The 22,210-nt window shown below is 37.2% G+C and overlaps 1 protein-coding gene and 1 pseudogene across 1 annotated transcript; both read right to left on the bottom strand.

The window, feature by feature from the left end:
- Positions 1 to 323: 323 nt before the first annotated feature.
- On the bottom strand, positions 324 to 3,669 carry LOC131313554 (uncharacterized). The gene is made up of 9 exons (XM_058341925.1): positions 2,944 to 3,669; positions 2,650 to 2,836; positions 2,400 to 2,533; positions 2,190 to 2,302; positions 1,846 to 2,092; positions 1,614 to 1,769; positions 999 to 1,078; positions 849 to 898; positions 324 to 626 (listed from the first exon to the last, which is right to left on the bottom strand). Exons 1-9 carry the CDS (start codon positions 3,355 to 3,357, stop codon positions 493 to 495), a joined length of 1,515 nt encoding a protein of 504 aa, XP_058197908.1. The 5' UTR covers positions 3,358 to 3,669; the 3' UTR covers positions 324 to 492.
- Positions 3,670 to 10,886: 7,217 nt separating this feature from the next.
- LOC131313880 (uncharacterized) lies at positions 10,887 to 20,300 on the bottom strand (annotated as a pseudogene).
- Positions 20,301 to 22,210: the final 1,910 nt, after the last annotated feature.

Here is a 22,210-nt window from a genome sequence, read left to right as displayed (position 1 = left end):
CGAAGAAAGTCAAGAAACAGGAATAGGAATGTAATTTCTGATGATGTATCCAACCAGGAATCATATTCTCAGATCGTTGAGTTTCACCACTGCAATTGTCTTTTAACAAATTTATACATACCATTCTTTATCTGCAATCATCGACTCGATCACAAGACTGGAAGTTTCGTATTGGTTCTTGAGGGACGCGACAGGCCTAGTCGGAACAAAACAGAGGACGTACACAACGAAAACAGTGCTAGTATCCTAGCTATACGGTGTTAAAGGAGCCAGCGATGATTTCTGCCCGCAATGGGAGTTTTGGCCATTCATTTGCCACATTCTTAAGACTCGAAATACAATTATTTCCACCAAAATGGTCAAGGTTCAATGACATAAACAAAGAGGAACAAGGCAAGTGAGAGCATTTGAAGCATATGCTCTGCTTGCTTATGATTATTCTGCTTTTACAACTTGGAGTGTTCCTTCAACTATTACTCCATTATGTATCTACTATGTCAAAGCAAGAAGATCAGCGTAGTACTTTCTGATCCATCCGTCAATGATCTTGACCTCCACCTTTCTTTGCTTGATCAACCATTGTGGATCGGTTTCCTTCGCCGTAAGAATATCCAAGCAATGGGATCCTGCAAAATTAACAGAATTCTGAAAATTAAGACACGGTTAATGGGGTGAGACACGGTTTTAAGTAGGGCGTCTAGTAAATTACTCCAGTTTAGTTTTGAAAATTACACTTTGACCTCCAAGCAGTTTAAGAAATTTTTCTCAATTTACCAATCATTTTTTTGGATACAAAATTCTGAATCAAATTTGTTTATAAAGGTTAAAGATGGCCGAGGAGCACATACCTTTAGCGGTATGAACCGCGAGAAGAGTGTCCGATAAGTCCTCCAATACCCTATAATAAAAATAATTAGAATAAGCTTAAAAGTAGATCAACTAGGAATCTTTCAGTTTGTTTTCCTAATAGTATTAAAATTTGTTTGAGTTTGGTTTACCCTCCACTGCTGTAAGGATCTCTAAGACCATTGGAGAAAATGATGTTGCTAGCAAACCTATGGAGAACCAATTTTATGTCCTGCAAATGGAATATAGAGAAAGTTAGTGTTGTCTTTGGGTAAAGAATTTATGAAAATAAATACTGTATATATTGATGAGAGGATAGAAAATACTTAAATTGAAAATGAAATTATTCTCCTCACTGATTATTCCTCATCTTTTTCCCTTTTTCTCAAGTGCATCAAGAAAATCACAATTCCAAGTTTGATTGCCATCTCCATACATGACGGAAGAAGTTTTTTTTTCCAACGTACAATATTAACCAAGCGATAGAAAATATCATTCAAAGATTCAGAAAGGGACACTACACCCATAACGGGAAGTCCCCTACAACTAAATCAAACTCAGTACAAACCAACCAAAGAAACAATAATCCTCTGCCAAACTGAAATAAACAAACAACGAAAATTCATATAAAGAAGGATGACTAATTAATGCTGGTCTACGACAAAATTTGACCAATTGATCGACAGTTCGACGCTTAAAAATTATACAAAAGGCGACCAACCAAGGTAGACGTGTGATTAAATAGCACAATCTAACAAATGACTTACATGACCTCCATAGTAGGTTGTGACCCAGTGGGGACGTGGTGGGACGCCGTACAAACTTCTGCAATTCATGATGTATTGCGTTAGATTGAAAGGTGCTGGTGGAAACATGGTGTCGTCGATGCCCCGGCCAATGGGTAATACCATCTCACTACATCTCTACACATAAGTAATTCATTAATTAAATTTAAAAAAAAAAACAAGATCACTCACAAGGATAACTATGTAAACTTACTTGCCAACCCCATCCTATCTCTGTTTCCGAAGGAACCTTGTTTTCGTCAACATGATAACATGTACGGTTCGGTCTATAGGCAACAAGGCCTGCGAATATCCGGTCAAGAATGTCAGTTCCTTCGTTTGCTCCATCGATTCCCCCGCAGACCAGTGTAACAGGATACAACGGTGGATGATCATATTGAGCTGCAACGGCGTACATTGTTTCCAAGTAGTCCTTGAGTTCCTCAGAATTGTTCAAGTGCCTGAAAAAATTAGGACAAAACAGTTGGATAAGCAGTAATTAAAGCGTTTTAAAACAAGTAAATTTACGACAAGGGTAGCTAGAAATGTGCAATTTACGAGCAAGTCTTGAATTTTTGGCTCAAGATTGAGAGACCGTGGGGATTGGAAGCGACTCTATCGATTTCGGACCACGACTTTTGTATTGTTTCGTAGCAAGTCTCACTTACTTCCTGCAAAAGTATCCCATAAAAATAAAAATAAAAATTCGCTTATGGTTGATTTTAGAATGACAAAATGGCATAAAGTATGATGTTTAGAAATAGTTACTTTGAAATCCTTGGTGGCAAGTGAATAGTATCCATTTTCTGGAGTGATGTCATCAAAGTAAAGGATAGGAGCTGATGAGGCCAGAGCCCCGAGGGCAATATGGGGATATTTTAGCCGGAACCATGAGGCTAGCACTGTACAACAAGAAAGCAAGCTAGTTCAAGTAAAGTCGTGAAAGTGATAATTAAATATCCTAATATGAAATACGTATACATAATATTTCTTATTGAATTGTTGTAGTTGTACTCACTTCCTCCATAAGATCCTCCAACAACAATAACCGGAGAATCACGCGCAGACAATTTTTGCTTCAAATATATGATCACCTCTGCATAATCCGCAATAGCCTGGGCCGAATTGAAATAGCCACGAGTGCTTTCGTTTTTCACCACCTCCTCCATCAACATAAATGGAATCGACTGTCCGTAGAAGCGGTGCTGGTATAAAAAAGAAAAGAAAAGAAAAGAGAAGAGTTTCCTACTTTAATATCTTGATCAGTCTTTCAAACACTGGAATTCCAATTAGAATTGGGCTCTGGTTATACCTCTATGTAAACTTGGAGGGCTTTGAAATGAGGGGCATTATCGGGGAGAAACCCAATGATAGAAAGATCACCATCAATCGCAGCCTCTGCACCAAGATAAACGAAAATTGGAGCATTCTCATTTGCACCACCCCAATATTTGGAATTGATCACATATCTTTGCTGAAAAGTGGCGTAGCTCTCTGGTTTGTAGTTGAAGTGATCAAGTGTTTGGGTGTAAAAGAAGGTTTCCAAGTGCTCTGAAGCAGCAGAGGCTGAGAAGATGGTATTATAGTAAGAAAGGTCTCTAATGATTGTTTCATGGAGTACACTGAGCCTTGGAATTTTGTGGGGAGATGCTGAGGAAGAGGTTGAGAGGATTAGGAGAGAGAGAGAAAGTAATTGTAAGGGAAGAGAGAGAGTGAGAGAGTTCATGGCTGTGAGGTCTGAGGAATTATCATGGGAGACACAGACTTTTTATATACTTCGCCGTCAAGTACGAATGGACTTCATCCGAGGGGCAGTAAGTGGTAGTAATATTTGGAATCATTGTTTTGGTAAGTCAGTAGTATTTTTCAGTGAGAACAAACCACAAGAAGAAACAGGGGAAAGGGGATAGGATAGCCTTGGACAGAAAAAGGTGGGAAAATCTGGGAAGATCAGGTAAATATCTCGAGTCGTTGTTGGGCTTGTGAAGCCTAATTCGGTGTCTTCTTGTTTTTTTCGTTTCTCGATTATCTTCATAATCCAATAATCCTCAAGTTGAACGGGTAAGTTGGCTTTTTATTTATTTTATTTTTTTTGCGGTGCTTCAGAAATTCAAATAAAGATAGCAGCAAGTCTAAGAACAGAGTTCGAAAATAGAAACTAACCTTCCAGCAAGAGAAGCCTCGCAGATGGGGGTTTATTCTGTGACCACAAGGTTTTAGTGGCCCCTCTGTTGTGATGGCTTCGCCATAATTGGAAGCAACAAGGAAATTAATTTTGTTCCCAAGTGTAATGCGTGAGCAAGTTAAATTTCCTTTGATATAAAGTGTACATCAAAAGCAACTTTTAAATTAATTAGTAGTAAATGAGAAGCTTCTATATATTCTCAAAATTAGATGGCGGAAATTCGGTTGCATGCACAATACGATTGGCAGGAGCTGTGGCCATTCTTCTGAATTATATATTTTACTGGGAAAAAAATCACGAATATTAATTGATCGGATATTGGTTTTTTTTTTTTCAGGCGAAAGTCAACTTTGTTAGTTGAAATTAGTGAAGTTTGAACACCATCTCAGTGTACTCTATCAAAATTGCCCTTCATTAGTCAGTTTTTTCGATCTACAGTATTTGGGAGTCAAAAATTACCTATTGGATTTAATAAGTATGTAAACCAACTCCAGGGTTAAACGTGTTGCAATTGATACTAGTGGTCAAAACTGAGACTCGGTTGAAACTAGAGGGACCATTTTTAGAATTTACCCCATTTAGGTAATAACCTATAAAAACATGTATTTTTTGGGGGTATTATACATAGTTAACCTTAGAACACATGTATTTTTTCAGATATAGATTTGTTGATAGATGATTTACCTATGAAAATATTTATTTTTTTGGTATCAGCAATAAGTAACCTTAGAACACGCGTACCTTTTTATTTTTATTTTTATATATATACAATTTATATTTATTTTGGGTGTCACTTACGAATTGAAATCCTGACTCCTTTGACATAGTCTATTTTTTTGAATGGCATAAAAAAAAATATTAATAAAACGATAGCAAAGACTACCGGGATCAAGGAGAAAGGCAACAAGTGCCCAGAGTTTTACTAACAGATTTTCGGTCTATTCCTATTATAAGGAAAATTGTTTTTTTTAGGTAAGAAGTTAGGGAAAACTATGCTCTCCCCCTTATTTTTCTCTCTTTTTGACCGTTCAAAATAGATCTCATTGACTGGTGCACTCAGAGTTTTACTAACAGATCTTTCATCTGGTTTCCAAGCACGCACAAAACATGCATGTTCTAGATGAAGTAATGAAGTCAGGCCCGTGGGGTTTAAGCGTGGAAAAATCCCAGATATACGATATAGTTATTCTCTCGACGATAGATCTTATTTCCAATCAAAATCTAGTAACACAGGTATGAAGAAAGATAATTCTCTCGACGATTTGATTTTCCAAGTGTGGAAAAATCTCAGACGGTAGAGTTATCCTCTCTTGAATATTATGGGTGCTTGAAATTTCAATCAAGAAAGATAAACTAGTTGTATAGGAAAGATAACATAATTCGGTGCCCTTGCCCAAGCGCAACAACCATCATGTGGTGCCTAGGCCTAATGTGGAGGGAAAAGACCGTGGACACTGAATAATCTATCTCTTCAAGGTAAGATTGTATTCGATTTACAGGAGGCTCGATAGGCTGGTGATTAATGGTACATGTGGAACAAGTGACTATGTTCATTCATTTTGGGAGAAGAAAATGCCTTCAATTTTGTTCTCAAACGATTTCCCAACTAAAAATCTTGTTATTCTACTCAATGTTGCCTCGACACTTCTCGTTCAATTTTTGATCCCCAGCTTGTTACGGGTTTATAGTAGGATGTTATGTGCCCGCCGGATGTCTAGTTATCATAGAAAATAAATAAAGATTGGTAAATTTGGGTGGCTTAGATGAGCCATATGAGATCAATTATAACAAAGTGGTAGGGTTAAGTGGTGAAACATTCAAACTAGCTAAGAGACCTTTTCTGGAGGATGAATTCTATTCATCAAAAGAGACGTCCCTTTTAAAGCCGAAAATTTCCCCGATACCTAACATATATAATCCAAGCTAGAAAGGATCTTCGAAGTGGCAGGATAGGCCTAGCCTTCTAATTCATTGAGTTTTTGGTAGTTATTGCCTTTGAAGCTGCAGGTTGGCTTCTTTGCTTTTGGACTTCAATTGTTTTCTATTTGGAAGAATTTGTGGGGTCCTGAAAGCTTTCTCCAAGTCTCATATTCTAGAGTGGCTTGCTTTTTGGGTTGGGGCCTTGGTAGGGTGTGTTTTGGTTTTTGGGTGGGGAGGTGTCTTGTCCTAAGTGGGGGGTGGGAGTGTCTTTGTTTGTGGGTGTGTGGGAGTGTTTTCCTGTGGTTTTGGTGCTGTTTCGTTGGATCCTTTTGAGGGTGGCTCTGTTGGGCATTGTTCGGATTGATTTCTTGTCAATCTTTTGAGCTTGAATAGCATGCTCTCGTATTATTGTTCTTCTTTATTTATATAATATCCCTTTTTGCGCCGTTCAAGAAAAAAGAAAGGATCTTCGAACACCCATGGAATGGCCTTGAAATCATTCGTAAAGACTTCTAGTTCTATTTTTCTATCAAAAGAGATTCGTCTTTCCCATCCCCATTTAATCGAAGACTTCTCAATTCTTGCGTACCTACACAAGGACATATGCCCTTTATGACTACAATAAGAACATACTTACCTATATATAAAATATCGAGTATCATAAAAGACTTAATTAAATAAAACATAATCGAATACACCATGCAATTAAGTACTAATATTTTTGAAAGATCATGAAACTCGGTCAGACAATTTTGCCATTGTCGTGCAACACACCAGTCAACCGAAGATAAGTGCGGTTTAAAAGGTTGAGTACGACATGATATGGACCATATACATCCATGTTATAAAGTGGGCAGAAAAGTGCAACTGCGTAGAGCTTTTTAATAAGAGGTCCTATATTCCTTTATCTCGGGTCGACGTTATTCGCAACTTGATTGTTCAGTCTTTTCGTCGTCCCTTTCTCATTTTTTTTTATTATGCGCACACCTCAAATTAATTCCTGAAGCACATCTCACGGCTTCTTTTTTTTTATCCGCATACGGCCTGAAGTTTGTGTAAGATAATGAAGGCAACAGTGAGGTGCGCATGCAAGAGGTCCAAATTCTCTAGCTGTTGGTGATATTTCTGGAAACAATAAAGGAGCTGATTACTTGATTTGTGGAAGAAGCCTATTCTTTCCAACGACTACTAATCGTCAACAGTCAAATGGGGCTTCATTCTTCAACAGTCAAATGGGGCTTCTACTTTTCCCATCCTCAGTATTCTCCAATCAATCAATTATCTAGTTTCCATTTTTCCACTGAAATGCATGTGCAAGACCTTTGTAACATGGGAATTTCCACTAGTCGTTGGAAATTTAATCTCACAAAATCATGGAACCAATAATTTCTTTCATTTGAATCATTCTCTAGCCAATTAAGTTAGGAGAAGATTTGTCCTTAATCTTCCTCCTTTCAATTTATCTTGACTATTGAGACAGTGATTTGGTGTAGCAATGTGTCCGTGTGTACTTCAACCAAATCCTACAAAATTAACATTAACTCAAATGAGTACCAAATATCACAATATTAATTTTATATTTCTTCTTCAATAAAATATAATTGTTATCATCAAAATCAACAAGGTATTCATAAAAACCTTTGGACTAACAAACATAGAAACCCACACAATTGGAAGTTTGACATACGATCGACCTGAAGAGTCTTTTTTTTTTTAATCCGCATACGGGCCTTAATTTTTGAGCTATGCAAGTGCAATCATCCAAAATCTACATAGGATGATGGGATATGATATCTAATTGGAGCCCCATTATTCCTTTCACACGCTCATTATTGACTATATACTTAGATAATGCCAAGTCTCCCCACATAGCAAGTTGATTTTTTTTCTTTTTTCGGGGGGGGGGGGGGGGGGGGGGGGGGGGGGGGGGGGGGGGGGTTGGGTGGGTGGTGGTGGTAATTGTGGTTAAACATCACTAACGCTCCCTAAGGTTTTCTTCAATGACATACTCCCACATCTATGACAAGTGACCGTATACCCTCTTTGGTTTCAATGTTTATTTATTCGACAACTGTTTGACTAAACACGTGATGGAATCAGCCAAAAGTGACTTATAGTGACAAATTCACCCTATTTGACAATTACATAAGTAATAAAACTTCTCAATTCTCTCTTCTTCTTCTTCTTCTTTTTTTTAACATAGAAGTAATAGAGTTATTCTTTTTGACCAAAACAGTTCTTTCAATGAGTAAAAAATAAAGGGTTATTAGTAAATTTTATCCTTTTCGAGCAAAACAACTTTTCTAATATTGGTTGAACAAAGTCATTTTGATTCAAAATAAATGAAAGTAGAGTTTTTTTTATAATAATTATTACTTTTAGATATTAAAAAATGATGAATTTTTAGATATAAGTCATTTTTTGCACATTCCATGTCGTGTTTGGATAGATAATTGCCAATATGAGATGTTGGAGAATGCACATAGAAATCACAGATATTTATTGTCATATATATGTGAAGGATGTATCTGCTAGAGTGTCCAAGAATTTACCCCTTTTTTTATCATCCCTATAGCTAGTTGATTGAAAGATTAGATGATTGACCATAGGAGCAATTCACATTAATCATCATTGTTGGTCCATATATATATTCTCTATTCATACACAATCACGTGATTGTTTTCAGACATTTTGCTTCTACTCAAAATACCCATCATTGTTATCCTCATTGCATTGCTTAATGGGAATACTATATATGTTTATAAACTTACTTCCTCCGTCTTTTTTTTTTAAAGTCTAGTATTTTATTTTGGACTGTTCTTTAATAAGTGTTCATTTTTGTAAAGTTAGTGAGTAAAAATTGGTACATTTTCCATTTTGCCCATAAAAGTAGATTCCATTTTGAAAAGTTAGTGAGTAAAAGTGTAATGATGATGTCTACATAGAAGATAAGTAAGGAAAGTGTAAGTAAAAGTTGATGTGAAATATGTAATGATGATGTTTTCTTAATAAGTTGGAATTACGAAGCGGAACACTTAAAAAAAAGCGGGAGGGAGTATAAAGTATCCATATTCGAGGGCTTTAGACCTGGAACTTATAACTCATCCAATGTATGTAACCGTACGGAAAAATGGGATCAACATACCTTGTTGAAATTCGGAATTGAACTCTTATAAACAAAAAATACATTAAATTTTTATGCGACCAAAACACGAGTGATCAGGACCAAAAGTTACATGTTACATAGGTGTGTAAGCAAGCGATGGAAGAGATTGACCGAGTTTAGAAAAAATAACTTACAAGGATACAAGGCAAGACCTAGCTTCTAGCCCAGGCTGATCCAAAAAAAAAAAAAAAACCTTTTGGCCCTTTGGTCTTGTAGCCATCTACTAAGGTAATAATACAATCTTTGCGGGAAAAAATTCATAAAAAGAGATACATACGTACAAGTCAAGCTCATGCGCACGTAAGGATGACCACCTAAATTGTTTTGGTGAGATATTTGAGACCCCTCACAAACAAGGCATGAATCGCAATTCTCTGTTTTATATCTGGCCTTGGCGGAAAATAGAAAGTATCTTTACTTTTTGCTTTTGAATCCCAAACTATCCCCAAATTGTAAAAAGCATGGTCCCTTCACCCGAGCCTTATCCGAAGGCACCACAGCAGCATATGCTGCATGCCTCGCACACACGATGCAATGGCCATATCCATAACAAGAAGTCTAGGACCACCGCGCGGTTGCACCGCACAAGTGCACTGCACGTCGCGTGGGACCCACTTCAGTCCCTGCAATATACAGAAAAATGCCCATAAATTTTTAAATAATTTTTTATGGGGTTCTGTAAAAAATAAGCACCAATGGATATCGATAAGTATGTTTTCTGATATATTAACGTAACACAAAGCTACACCATATATTGAGTACATTTGTGCATGGAAATACTTCTTTTATGTCTGCCCCCCTCGGGCCAAAAAAATAATTTAATATTTTTTTTCAATTCGATCCGTGTTTATTATGGCTAGCATTACTCCTATTCTATGCATTGTAACACATATATGTGGTGGAGAATGAGTTTCAGGCACAAAGTGGCGGTGCTCCAGGGGTATGGAACGATTTTTCCTCCATATTCACACCCCCTCACCACGTCTCTCTCTCTCTCTCTCTCTCTCAAAATTAAAAAATCTAAAAAATTAGGATTGAGGATTTGAATGGTTTTGATGGAAAAACACATTTGTTTATAGTATATGGATTGATTGATTTAAAATGGACATATTTGAAGTCGTACTAGAACCATAGTTATGCATAACAAAAACTAAAAATTAATATAACAAAAGCCACAAAATACATAAGTTGGGTACGCCAACTTTGGGCCCTGTGTACCATAGCTTTTTAATCTACTATGTCAGAAGATCAACATAGTATGTTTTGAGCCATCCTTCAATGATTAACCTCCACTTTTTTGTGATCTATCAACCATTGTGGATCAATTTTCGTTGCCACAAGAGTATCCAAGCAATGAGATCCTATAGAATTAAATAACAATTTAAATCTTTAAAAAAAATTAAAAACCTAGTGATTTTTCATATTGTACTTGTAGCTAATTAGAAATGGAATGAGACATGATTTTGTATAAGGCGGTCCACATAGTGGTCTTGGGGTTCCCGTAATGCCCCAAAGGATAACACTCCCATAGTGCTTTCGGTTGTGGACCCTCTATTATATATGTATGTTGGTTATCTAAACCGTTCATTAATTTTGTCAAGAATGGTGAGTAGATCATTCATGCAAGAAATCAAATTGATTACATATTGGTAGCCATATGGTCGGATACCATTTATTTTTCAAAAATGGATGGACAATGTGATTTAGAGAATAAACTGTGAGACAAATGTGTCGCAATCATATGTTTTTCAATGTCGCCTTTCAAAAAAAATATGTTTTTCAATGTCCGCTTAATATATTTTTTGCATGTACACATGATATTCTCAACATGCCTGAAAAAATGGACGAACTGTTCTGATCACAAATATAAACTCTAGAGGGCCCACAATTTAGGGCACAATGGGGGTGTAGTGCCTTGGGGCACTACAGGGTCCAGCTATTAGAGAGAAAGTGGGAAAATTGCTTCCATTCACTTTGAAAATCATGTTCTCTACATACAAATGCAGTACTTTAAGAGATTTTCCAAATTTCCCGTTGAAATTTTGGCTTCAGATTTATATTTTGTTGGAAACTTGTCCTCTCCCTGTTTATGTTTGTTATGAAATAAAGATTGTGTATGAAGATTAAGATGGCTAAGAATCACACACTGTTAGCGGTATAAACATCAAGATGAGTGTTTGATAAGTCCTCCAACACCCTGTGATGAAAAAATTATCAGAAATGGATTAAACTAAGTCAACTAGGCGAATCTTTCAATTTCGTTTCCTAATACTTAAAATGTTGAGTCTAATTTACCCTCCACTGCTCCAAGGATCCCCAAGACCATTGGAGAAAATAATGTTGCTGGCAAACCTCTAGAGAACCAGTTTTATGTCTTGCAAAGCATTATAGATAAAATTAGTGTATTGTTTGGACAAAACAAAATTGAGTCAAAGAGAAAACAAAATTAATCTCAATATCGTCGTATTATTTCCTCCTCACTCTGTCCTTTCGACTACACAGGCATCCACAAAATCATTATCCCTAGTTTTATTTACGGGAGACTTAAATATCCATCCTCAATCTCTTACCAACTTATGTTTCCATCCTGGTCAATTTGAACATTTAAGTTTCCATCCTCTCTCTTTTTCAATCCCGATAGTGCCCTTATATAATACGTTGGTATCATATATATATATCACAATTTTTTTTGGAGGAAATCATAAAGGCCGTCTTGTCTATTATTATGGGATATCAAATCCCGTAATAAATGCTTTCCAATTAGTAATGATCTACTGTTCCAAAAAAACGCTTTCCAATTAGTAATGATCTACACAGACCTCCACCGTCCTCCACAAAAACACAAACCTCACTCCACCAACCGTTTATCCTCCGGTCTTGCCGTCATCGTCGCCGTCTCCGTCCTTGCCTTCCATCGCCCAACCCGGCTCCCCTCACTGTACATCGTCGCCGTCCCTCGTCGTTGTCGTACTCCATCGCTTCGCCATCCTGCTCCTCGTTGCCATCCTTCATCACCGTCGCAGTCCCTCATCCAACCTCCATCGCCAAGACCCATTTCGAAACCTCCATCCGTCCTCTGCTACTCCTTCAGTCAATCGGGCGTGTAAGGAGGAGGAGTAAACTCTTCGCCGTGGAGCCCTCGCTCAAGGTTTCTCGATACTGGATGAAACCGATGATGGGGCCAGCCGGTGCGAGTCGATGACGTTGTTGTTTTATGGGTGACAGGGTGAGGACAATCATTCAATTTGTTATATTTTTTATCACACGAAGAATTTGTCACGTTAAACTATGTTTAAATGAAAACGATGACGAGATCTAGGATACACCATGATTTGCATACATATGGCTCATATTTGTTTTTAAACCATGTTTTTTTTGAAAATGACGACAAGGCAAATCTGGGATACACCATGTTTTTTTTATACCAATCCGAGTCATGATTTGTATACACCATGTCACCATGATTGGTATTATTCCTCGTCATGTTTTTTTAACGAACAATTTAACATGATAATTTACCATGAAACTTACCATGGAAACTTATTCCTCTTGTCATGTTTTTCATGGTAAATGATGCAAATACTTTACCATGAAACTTAAAACCATCGTAAGTGTATGGGGAATAAAAACCAAATCTACTTAGATGTAGTACACCATGGATTCGTTAATTATTTTCATGATTCGAACAATATGGCATGATTCAAACAGGCATTTCATGGTGACGGTGCAAATGATTTAGCATGAAAAAGAAATAACAGAAAAATCAATTTCATGGTAAATGATACAAATAATTTACCATGAAACTAAAACCATCATAACTACAATGATTATTATACATGCAAACTGGGCATTCAAACAACATATCAATAGACAATGGCCATTGCAGAAAAAGGATGGAGAAGGACTAAGAAGAATGTAAAAATTTCAAAATGCAAAAAGATGGTTTATCAAGAAGGAATGTTGAAATCATTGGGATTTGGTGATTTGCACATTCGAAAATTTGAAATCATCCTATTGTTTCTCACTTAATTGGAGGACTGTGATATGAAACCGAATCCCTTTAATTTAGGAGTCAAGAAGGTTTATCAAGAAGGACTGTGGTATTCATCTGAATCCCTTTAATTTAGGAATCAAACAAGCAAAGGGGTAATAAGGGTATTTCACACATTGAAAGGATGAAAACATAACTATTCAAAATGATCGGGATGAATACTTACATGGGATGAGGTTTGAGGATGGATATTTAAAAACTCCTTTTATTTACTATCTCCATAAAAAAAAAGTTTTATTAATAGAAAAGTGGCTAGCTAGAAGTGAATAAATATACAGTAGTAATCAATTAACATAAATCAAAAGGACTTACATGACCTCCATAGTACCCAGTGAGGCCGAGGTAATTCCCCGTGCTTATTTTGGCAATACAAGCTGTATTGCTCAAGATTGAAAGGTTCTGGTTGGAACATGGAGTCTTTGCCGCCAATGCCAACGGGCATCACAATGTCACTGCATGCCTACACATATAAGACAACGCAACTCTAATCGCGCGGTGACATTTTAAACGATATTCAATCGAAGCAAACATGGAGGTTTTGATTATACGGATGTATATGATCTCAAGTACGGAGCTAGCCTTTTCTCAGTTTTATCAAATAGCAACTAACTTTCAGTTGAAAAAAGCATATATTCTCGGAGACAAAAACAATTATTCGAAAAAGGTCAAAAATTTGTGGCCAAAATAATTTCGCTCACCGATTGGCTATTTTAGCAATCAAACGAGTTAATTCCCGAAGTTCTTATTTAGTCCCTAAAGTTGTGCATTTGAGATTAAATGATCCAGTTTCCGGAATAAATCACCAACGAAACGGCAGCAAATTATACATATCATTCCCAAATTACGTATTTTATCTCACTTTAATTGGTACTCAAAAATTTGGATAATTTGAAGTTTTAAACTGTAATCAAGATATTGTCAAGGTTAAACCATAAAAACACAGCCGTCACACCTTCTTCCTCCTCTTCTTCCCCTCCCGCCCCCTAGGGGTTCATCCAAAATGGGGCGGCGGGAGGGGAGGAATTAGGCCCTACCTTTAGATCTGGTTTTCCTTTCCCCTACTCCACCCTAAACGCTTGCTGTTCGCGCCACTCTACTCGTCACCGCTCTGCTTCGATCTTGGGTTGCAGCCACAAGGTCTCCGGTGTTTTCTTGGGTCGCCGGCAATTTGGAGTTTCGAACGATTGGTGGCTAGGCAAGAGAAGGGTCGTTCAATGACGGAGGAGAGTGTATCTTATCTCGTTCTTTTAGTTGTTTCAGCTTTTGGTGACCGTCGTGGATTCTCTCCCCTTTGATGGGGCTTTCTCCATTTGGTTTATCCACGCCGGCATAATCTCTCAATCTGGTTTCCCCAGACCAGGGTGGTGGTTAATAATCAGAGGTTTGGTTGTGAGTTTGATAAGCACCCAATAATGTAGATTTTTAGTACTTAAGTCCTTAGCTTTGTCACATTTATATTCATAAAGTTAGCGTTTTATGCAATATTGCACGTACATAAGGTGTGTTTTTTGTGTTTTCAGGTAATTCGTGTGAATAAGGCGCGTTTGAACGCCAAAGAATGCTCCGGGTGCAACCAAGTACTCAAGGCCACGTGCTACCCCGTTGTTGTACCCGAAAAGTCATGAAAATATGATTTGGAGATTGCTTGGATAGCCCAAGGGTCAAAGGAATTGAAAGTGATGTGAGGATTATTCCAAAGCAACTCATCTTCCGACCAATTGAGAGTAGATCATCATATGTTTTGATGTAGAAACTATTTTTTATCCAAATCACTTGGGTTAGAAAGTAGACTCGACAAACTTTCCAACGGTCTAAAGAACACCCAAATCCAAGTTCGAGAGTATCCGGAGCGAGCTTGCGAAGTTCAGCCAAGCAAAATCTGCCTTAATGGCCTGAGTATCGATACCAGTTTTCATAGGTATCGATACCAATCACCTTAAATCACTCAAAAACTGAACATGCCCATAGGAATCGATACCTCAGTTTTGAGGTATCGATACCAAAGCCCTTCGTCCAAATTTTTGCTATGTTTTTGCCACTTTTTTATTTATGAAAAGTTTCTACTTATGGCATATTTTTGGGATATTTAGGGGGACTTTTTTGGTCCTTTGTAACTTAACTTTAAGAGCCATATAAATAGGCTTATATGTCTTTTATGAGAAGGATGGCCATATAGTTAGCTTTAGGCCTAAGTTAGATTTTTTATGCTTTAAGTCTTTTTGCTTTCTAGGATTTTCATTGTTGTTCTTCCAAGCTTTTCAAGTTATTTCTTTAAGAACTCAAGTAAATATTTGTCGTACGTTAATTTTGTGTTTGTTAATGTTGTAGCTATGGCTTGGATCTTCGTTAATATCAAGTTTATTTCAATTTTTATCGGTTAAATCTCATGATTTATTTTCCTATTATGTCTTGTTCATTTACTTTGTGTGAGTAGTTTATAAGGTTAGGTCTTTTGGTGATTTCTTCCCCATGACTTAGTGGTTTGAATGGTTTATCTATAACTTGATCATGGTTTAGTAAGGATATGCTCAAATCTCTTATTTTCGGCCAAACCTTAAAGCTGTTACCCTTTTTGATCGTGTGTTGGCCGGAGTTTTAACCTACTTGTCGCACACGGTGCTTGGTGCTTTAACGCTCCATGCTTTTGAATTAAATATTTACTAAACGAGATTAAGGTATTTCCGAACTAAATCCATGATTATGCTTGACTTTTAACGTTGAGTGCTTCTGGTTTCAAGATTGTCTATGTCTTTACCTTGAGTTGTTAGAAAGAAACGGTTAAAACGGCTAAGTTACGGGTGGTTTAATCTCCTCGACCTTGTCGCCTTTTTATTAAGTTTAAAACCTCATTTCTAGTCTTTTCATTAGAGTAACTTCTACTTTTTAAAGCAAAACCGACAATTAGCCGTCTAAATGCCGCAAACCTCTCATAAAGCCTACAATCCGAATTAGCTATATTCGATTCCCTGTGGTACGATCTCAGTCCTACCGAGTAATTTTGCAAATGACTAGAAGCCCTACTCTCCATGCTATACATCCAGGAGTACCATCTTCCGTCGTAAGTAGAGTTTGTGGTCCCGGATTGGTATTCAGTCTCGCCATGTCCATGAGATTTGTCGGCTTTTGCGGTCTCACGTTCAGAGCTTGCTATGACAGTGGGGGCTCTCACCGGAGTAGCGTCCAGATGTTCATGACAGCGACGACCCATTTGTTGGCGTTTGATTGTCGGCGATCCGTGGCCTTTTTGCTTGACGATTTTCTAGTCCTAAAATAATGGGTTGCCCCAAGCGTAGGGCGGAGACCGACGTAGCACAATATCCGGTAAGTCTGGAATCGAATCCACAGAGACAGTAATGTGTGCTAACTAAAAATTCGGGTTGTTATAATTTAAACGGGCTCTTAGGTAGCCACCCCTTGTAATTTTGATTGAGATTAACTAAACTTACGAAATAATTGAACTTTTCAGATAAATAAAAGAAGGTCTGGTCGTAAGGTTCGTAGCACTCGTAACCAATCCAAATCAACCTACTCCATTTGGTGTTCTTAAAAACATTCAATTTTGGATTGAAAAGATACCCCACAAGATGCGAAACTTTAGGGTCGCCGTATACTCATGCGCAGCGAAGAATGGGTTTTGGACTCCCATTCCTCCGTTCACATGAGCTCCGACAATGCCCGAGTTCGTCCACGGGAAGTATTTTTCAATCTAAAATCGCTTTTTTTATCATTTGAAAATAGGAGCAGTACCCGAACTGGCCACGGCGTACTAATCACCCCGCGACCCTACCTATACGACTACTCACTAATCATTGCACAAAAAATAGAAGAAACCCTAGTTTGAAACATGCTTTTATAACTCAATGCGAAAAATAAACAAGAAATTCAAACCAAACAAAAATAATTGAATAACTTTAATGAAAAACATAAATTAATATGAGTTGCCGAACTGTAAATACTTAAATAAAATTTCAAGAACTTAAAAAAAAAAGAGCTATAAAGAAAAACACCGTACTCTAAAGCTGTAAAATAAAATCGGAAGAATCCTTACGATTGCAGCAGTCGGCAGCCTTTTTCTGTCAGTGGAAAAATCATATCTCGGCAGCCCCGCTTTTTTTTTTTGTTTCCGTCCTGTGATAGCGTGAAAGAGGTCACAGTGCCAAACCCTTCTTTTTCCTCTTTATCAATCACCAGTGGGCCCACCACCCATACTTCCCAAAAATCACTTAAGAAACTGACTAACCTTTAGTCAAACAAAAAGCACTGGCCCCCGGAAAAATAATAATTATATGCCCTAATATAAGTGTTAAAAGCCCATGGTCTGATTGGCATCTTGTAATTTCTTCGGGTACGAATTTTGGCCCACCAGAGTTAATTTGATGTTGGACTTTGTTTCACCATTGAGAATTCGACTTTGTGCTTCATGCATCCAACAGCCTAAATAATAGTTGTTATCATCCTTTCCCAGGCAAATTAATAATTCGACATGAATGACCAAAAAGATAATAATAATTTCCAATTAAGTGCAACTAACGACCGACAAGTATAAATAAGGGGGCCTAAATGAGTACATTTATGCACCCATCACTTTTCTGACAGGAGCGTGCCAACGGTTTTGACTTTGTTGGGTAGCAATTTTGGAGGTTTTTCGCTTGCATTTATTGGGTAGCAACTCCAGTTGCTTATCTGCAAGGGCGTGCCGAGGTTGTTTGGTATGGGGTCTAGTCTTTGGATTGTTTTCCCACCGTCGTGGTTTCTTGTTACATTATATTGGGACGAGTCTCATCCTTCATGTAATGTTTTTTTGTGATTTATAATATCAACTGTTATCATTGCGGAAAAAATAATTGTAATATAAATGATGCAATGCACAAGGAAACTCTGGGAAAACTAAACTTTAAACAACAAAGTGATGATTAAAAAAAAAACAACAACAAAGTGATACACAAAAGTTCATAGTTTCACGACCATAGTAAATTTAGGCCTTGTTCCACTGAGATTCTTATTTTTTAAATACTTATTTTTTATTTTATGAGATAGATTGTTCTCCCACAATACATCACCTTTAATTCAAAAAATAAGTACTTATAGTGGAATGGGGCCCACTACATGTTACTGCCTCCGTTATTCGTTGATGGTCCATCATGAAAACTCATGCCACTTTTCAAATCAATAACTAAAGAGCTTTCACATATAATTTTTTTAATTAACTCGCACCAAATTAAAGATCTGAATTAATTATTTGATTTGTTGTACAAAATTTAAAGAATTAAACACAAAAGTGCCATATTTTTTTTAATTCAAAAGTCACAACTTTTTATAATGAATTATCGATGTGGACCAGAAGGAGTAATAATTTAATTAGATTGCAGATTAGGGTTGGGCAATTTTGAGTAGAAAAGAAACTACAGGAAGAAAAATAAGAAACTAAAAACTTTAATTGGATTCAAAATGATGCAAAACAAGTAGTTCAATAAAATGTGCATTTTGGTATGAGCATCTGGCCTAGTAATTGTATTGCAAAATTTAGTTGTGGTGCGGTCCTGAGTTCAAGTCGATGTGTTCCATTACATTAATTGCTTTCGAAAAGCACGAAAATTCATGTGCAATTTATGCTTACTTTTTACTCTAAATGTTGCAAGGATATATAAAGTGTATAAACTTACTTGCCAATGCCATCCTATCTCTGTTTCCGATGAAGTACTACTATTGATTGATTTGGTTGACATAGCATCTCTGGTTTCCATAATAGGCAACAATACCTGCAAATATCTTGCCAAGAGCGCTCCGTCAATTCCCTCGCAGACCTGTGCAACAGGATACGATGGTGGCTCATCATATTGTACTGCACCAGCATACATTCCCTTAAGTAGCCCTTGAGTTCCGCCGCATCGTTCAATGGACTGAAAAAATTAGGACAACGAATAGATAAGTACTAAATATTCATTTTGAATCGGTTAAATTTTACGTTAGGACAAATCAGGAACGAACAATTTACATGCATGTCTTGAATTTCTTGCTTAGGTATGCGAGACCGTTGGGCTGGGAAGTGGCTCTATCAATTTTGGACCATGATTTCCGTATTGTTTCGTAGCAACTCTTGCTAACTTCCTGTAATAGCATCCAAATACCTTTACTATTTTCATCACCTATGGTTCAGGTTCGACTAGAAAAAGAAAATGAAACTAAAGATTTTTAGATTTTACTTTGAAATCCTTGGTGACAACTGTATAGTGTGCGTCATGGAGAGTGATGTCATCAAAGTAAAAGAGCGGAGCTGATGAGGCCAGAGCTCCAAGGGCAACATGGGGGTACTTCAGCCGGAACCATGCAGCCAGCACTTTATTGAGAATAGAAACAAATTAGAACAAGTGCAAGATAGCGATTTTAAATATATACACCTAATTAATGTTCAATAATTTTATTGCTTTATGGAACATAATTCTATTTTTTGAATAAAATAAATAAATCACTTACATACATAATTTTTTGAATTTCGTCTCTTTGCATTAAAGATTTTTTAGTCAAGATTTTTAAATTGCCGAAAACATATATAATAAGATTTTGCAAAAGTGCTACATTTATTGATCCAAAACAATAACATGAATTTTTTTTTGTAAAGAACTTAAAAAATGAGACTGAGGGATTACTATAACTTGTTGTATTACTTACTTCCCCCATATGATCCTCCAATTACAATAACCGAATAATTATGCGCATATAGCTTTTTCTTCAAAAAAATGATCAACCTGCACTATCTGCAAGAGCCTAAGCTGAATTGAAATAATGGTTTCATTATTCATTGCATCTTCCATTGTTCCAAAAGGAATTGATTCTCCATAAAACCAATGCTGAAAACCACAAAAAGAAGAAGACAGGTTCCTAATGTAAAGAATCTCGATCACTCGTTTAACTAAATGAACTAGCATATATGGTCTACGTTTATACCTCGATATAAATTTGGAGAGCTTTGCAATGAGGGTCATTATCACTAAGAACCCCAAGTGCAAGCTGATCATCAAGTGGCTCCTCGGCGCCAAGGTAAACAAAGATTGGCGTGCTTTCATTTGCACCACCCCAATACTTATAGTTGATTACATATCTTTGTTTGAAAGTTGCATGGGTCCCTGGCTGGTATTTGAAGCGATCAAGTGTTTGAGGGCAAAAAAAGGTTTCCAAGTCCCCTGAAGCAGAGGCTGAGATGGTCTTAGATGTGTCTCTAGTGATTGTTTCATGGAAAACACTGAGTTTTGGAATTTTATGGGGTGAGGGTGAGGCAGCAGAAACAGAGGTTAAGAGGATTAGGAGAGAGAAATGAGTGAAGCAAAATAGAAGAGTGGGAGAGTTCATGGTAGAGAACTCTAAGGATCCGCTTGATTAGAGTAAATATCTTTGGCGTTTCGTGCAAAGTTTAATTTGTTAGAAACACATGCACAGTACTTATATATACACACTCAACTTGGGACAGATTGAATTGGGAATCATGTGGAAAGAGTGATTTTATTGCCCTTCCGAGGTGCTTTCTCTTCTTCTTTTTCTTCTTTTTTCTTTTTTCTTTTTGTCTTTTTTGTTTTTCACAGCTTCACCATAATTGTAAGCCATGAGAAAATTAAGTAGTAATTTTGTTCTCCTTAATTATAAGTTCTCAATAACGAACGCCACCACTTAGCTAGTAAAGGAGATGTTTGATCTCCTCAAACTAGGACTGTAAAAATTTTATTGCACATTACTTCATGACTTCAGTTGTGAGCCTACCTCATTAATCCAAACTGTTTATCTTGTAACCTCTATGAAAAGAATCACACATGTTGAGATCAAGTTGATCGGATATCGGTTGTCAACAAAGTATAATTTTGAGAACAAATGGTTTGTTATTGCTTTGAAATGAGAGAACGTTTATCTTTCAGCGTATCATAGGTAGATATATTGATTGAGCAGCAACCCGTAGACCACCTAAAAAGGAATATTTATTATTTGATCTATATGCTGACATAAGAAGCCCTACGAGAGCAATGCTTGAAATGACAATCCATATATACTTTGTTATTGTTTCCTATATGATAAACTGTTTGGACTTACATGACAACTTGTGCCCATGTGATGCATGAATCCCATTCTGGCAAATGACTTGTTGATTAATTGATTAAGAAAATGAGTAAGATTGTGATCACTTGGGTTGGAATGTTCCTATCCGGCATGAGTTTTGAATTTGGGTTGTGGATATAATCTTTGAGGTAATGTAACCGGCCATGGGTCTAGGAGTTAGGCATGGTGGATGGGAGCCTAATGGATATAATCCCAGAGGTCATGTAGCCGGCCATGGGCCTAGGAGTTAGGCATGGTGGATGGGAGCCCAATGAATATAATCCTAGAGGTCATGAAGCCGGCCATATGATCCTAGGAATTAGGCATGGTGGACGGGAGCCTAATGGATTGATAGTATTTCTTTTGAGGATGGAACTTATGCCGAATAGCGTGTTGGTTGGAAAATGAGAATGAGATTGGTGAATCCACTGGGTCTTTTGAATAATGGTTTAAGAGATAGAATTATCATGCTGAAATTATTGTTAAGTTTTATTTATCATATTCTTGTGTTATAATTGTGGTTAATTGATGCATGAGTAAATTTTAGTAATGGGTTGGCTTTGGATGCCCTACTGAGTGTTTATCGCTCACGGTGCTTCTTTTTATAGCCCTGACATTTTACGCTAGGTATTGAGGGTAACGAAGGATACGAGGAACCACTTGGAGATTACGAAGCGTTAGAGCATGAGAATGGAGACGAAGGGTTGGAACCGTGGCTTTTTCAGTATACCGTTGCTAGATGGCTCTATTCCTATTTAAATAAAGTTAGACGTTTATTAAACTTCCAGATTTTTTAGACAATTTCTTATTTGGACAATTTCAGTTATAATAAGTGTAGACATCCCAATTTGGATGCTTCGATATCTTTTAAGCCCCTGATGATGATAAAGGAATTTTGTATGAAATTGATACCATTTTGGAATGAATCCTTCAAAAATCCAAAAGTCAACCCAAAGTCAACTCCACCGTATGATAGACTTTTCCACCATGCGTTTCACATACGTCATCCTAACCGCCTTGCAGTTAGGGCGGTTACAACTTCCACCGTACGTTGGACATAACTCCACCGTACGGTAAACATCTTTACCGTACGGTACATCAATACTTGTACCACCTTTTCAAAATTAACAGCCAAGGCATCTCAGGCCATCATGGCCTAGCTCGTAGCCCTCCAT

Source organism: Rhododendron vialii, chromosome 13a (genome assembly GCF_030253575.1).
Source record: "Rhododendron vialii isolate Sample 1 chromosome 13a, ASM3025357v1".
NCBI classification, from domain to species: domain Eukaryota; kingdom Viridiplantae; phylum Streptophyta; class Magnoliopsida; order Ericales; family Ericaceae; genus Rhododendron; species Rhododendron vialii.
Note: the sequence above shows the minus strand (reverse complement) of the source record. Positions and strands in the feature narration are given on the sequence as shown.

What these genes read in the sequence shown, in the direction of transcription:
- LOC131313554 (XM_058341925.1), bottom strand. Translation starts at nt 3,357, where the DNA reads ATGAACTCTCTCACTCTCTCTCTTCCCTTACAATTACTTTCTCTCTCT. An exon ending in CCCTCCAAGTTTACATAGAG is followed by an intron (nt 2,837 to 2,943) that starts GTATAACCAGAG and finishes TTTTTATACCAG; the next exon opens with CACCGCTTCTACGGACAGTC. An exon ending in GATCCTTACAGCAGTGGAGG is followed by an intron (nt 899 to 998) that starts GTAAACCAAACT and finishes TTTTTATTATAG; the next exon opens with GGTATTGGAGGACTTATCGG.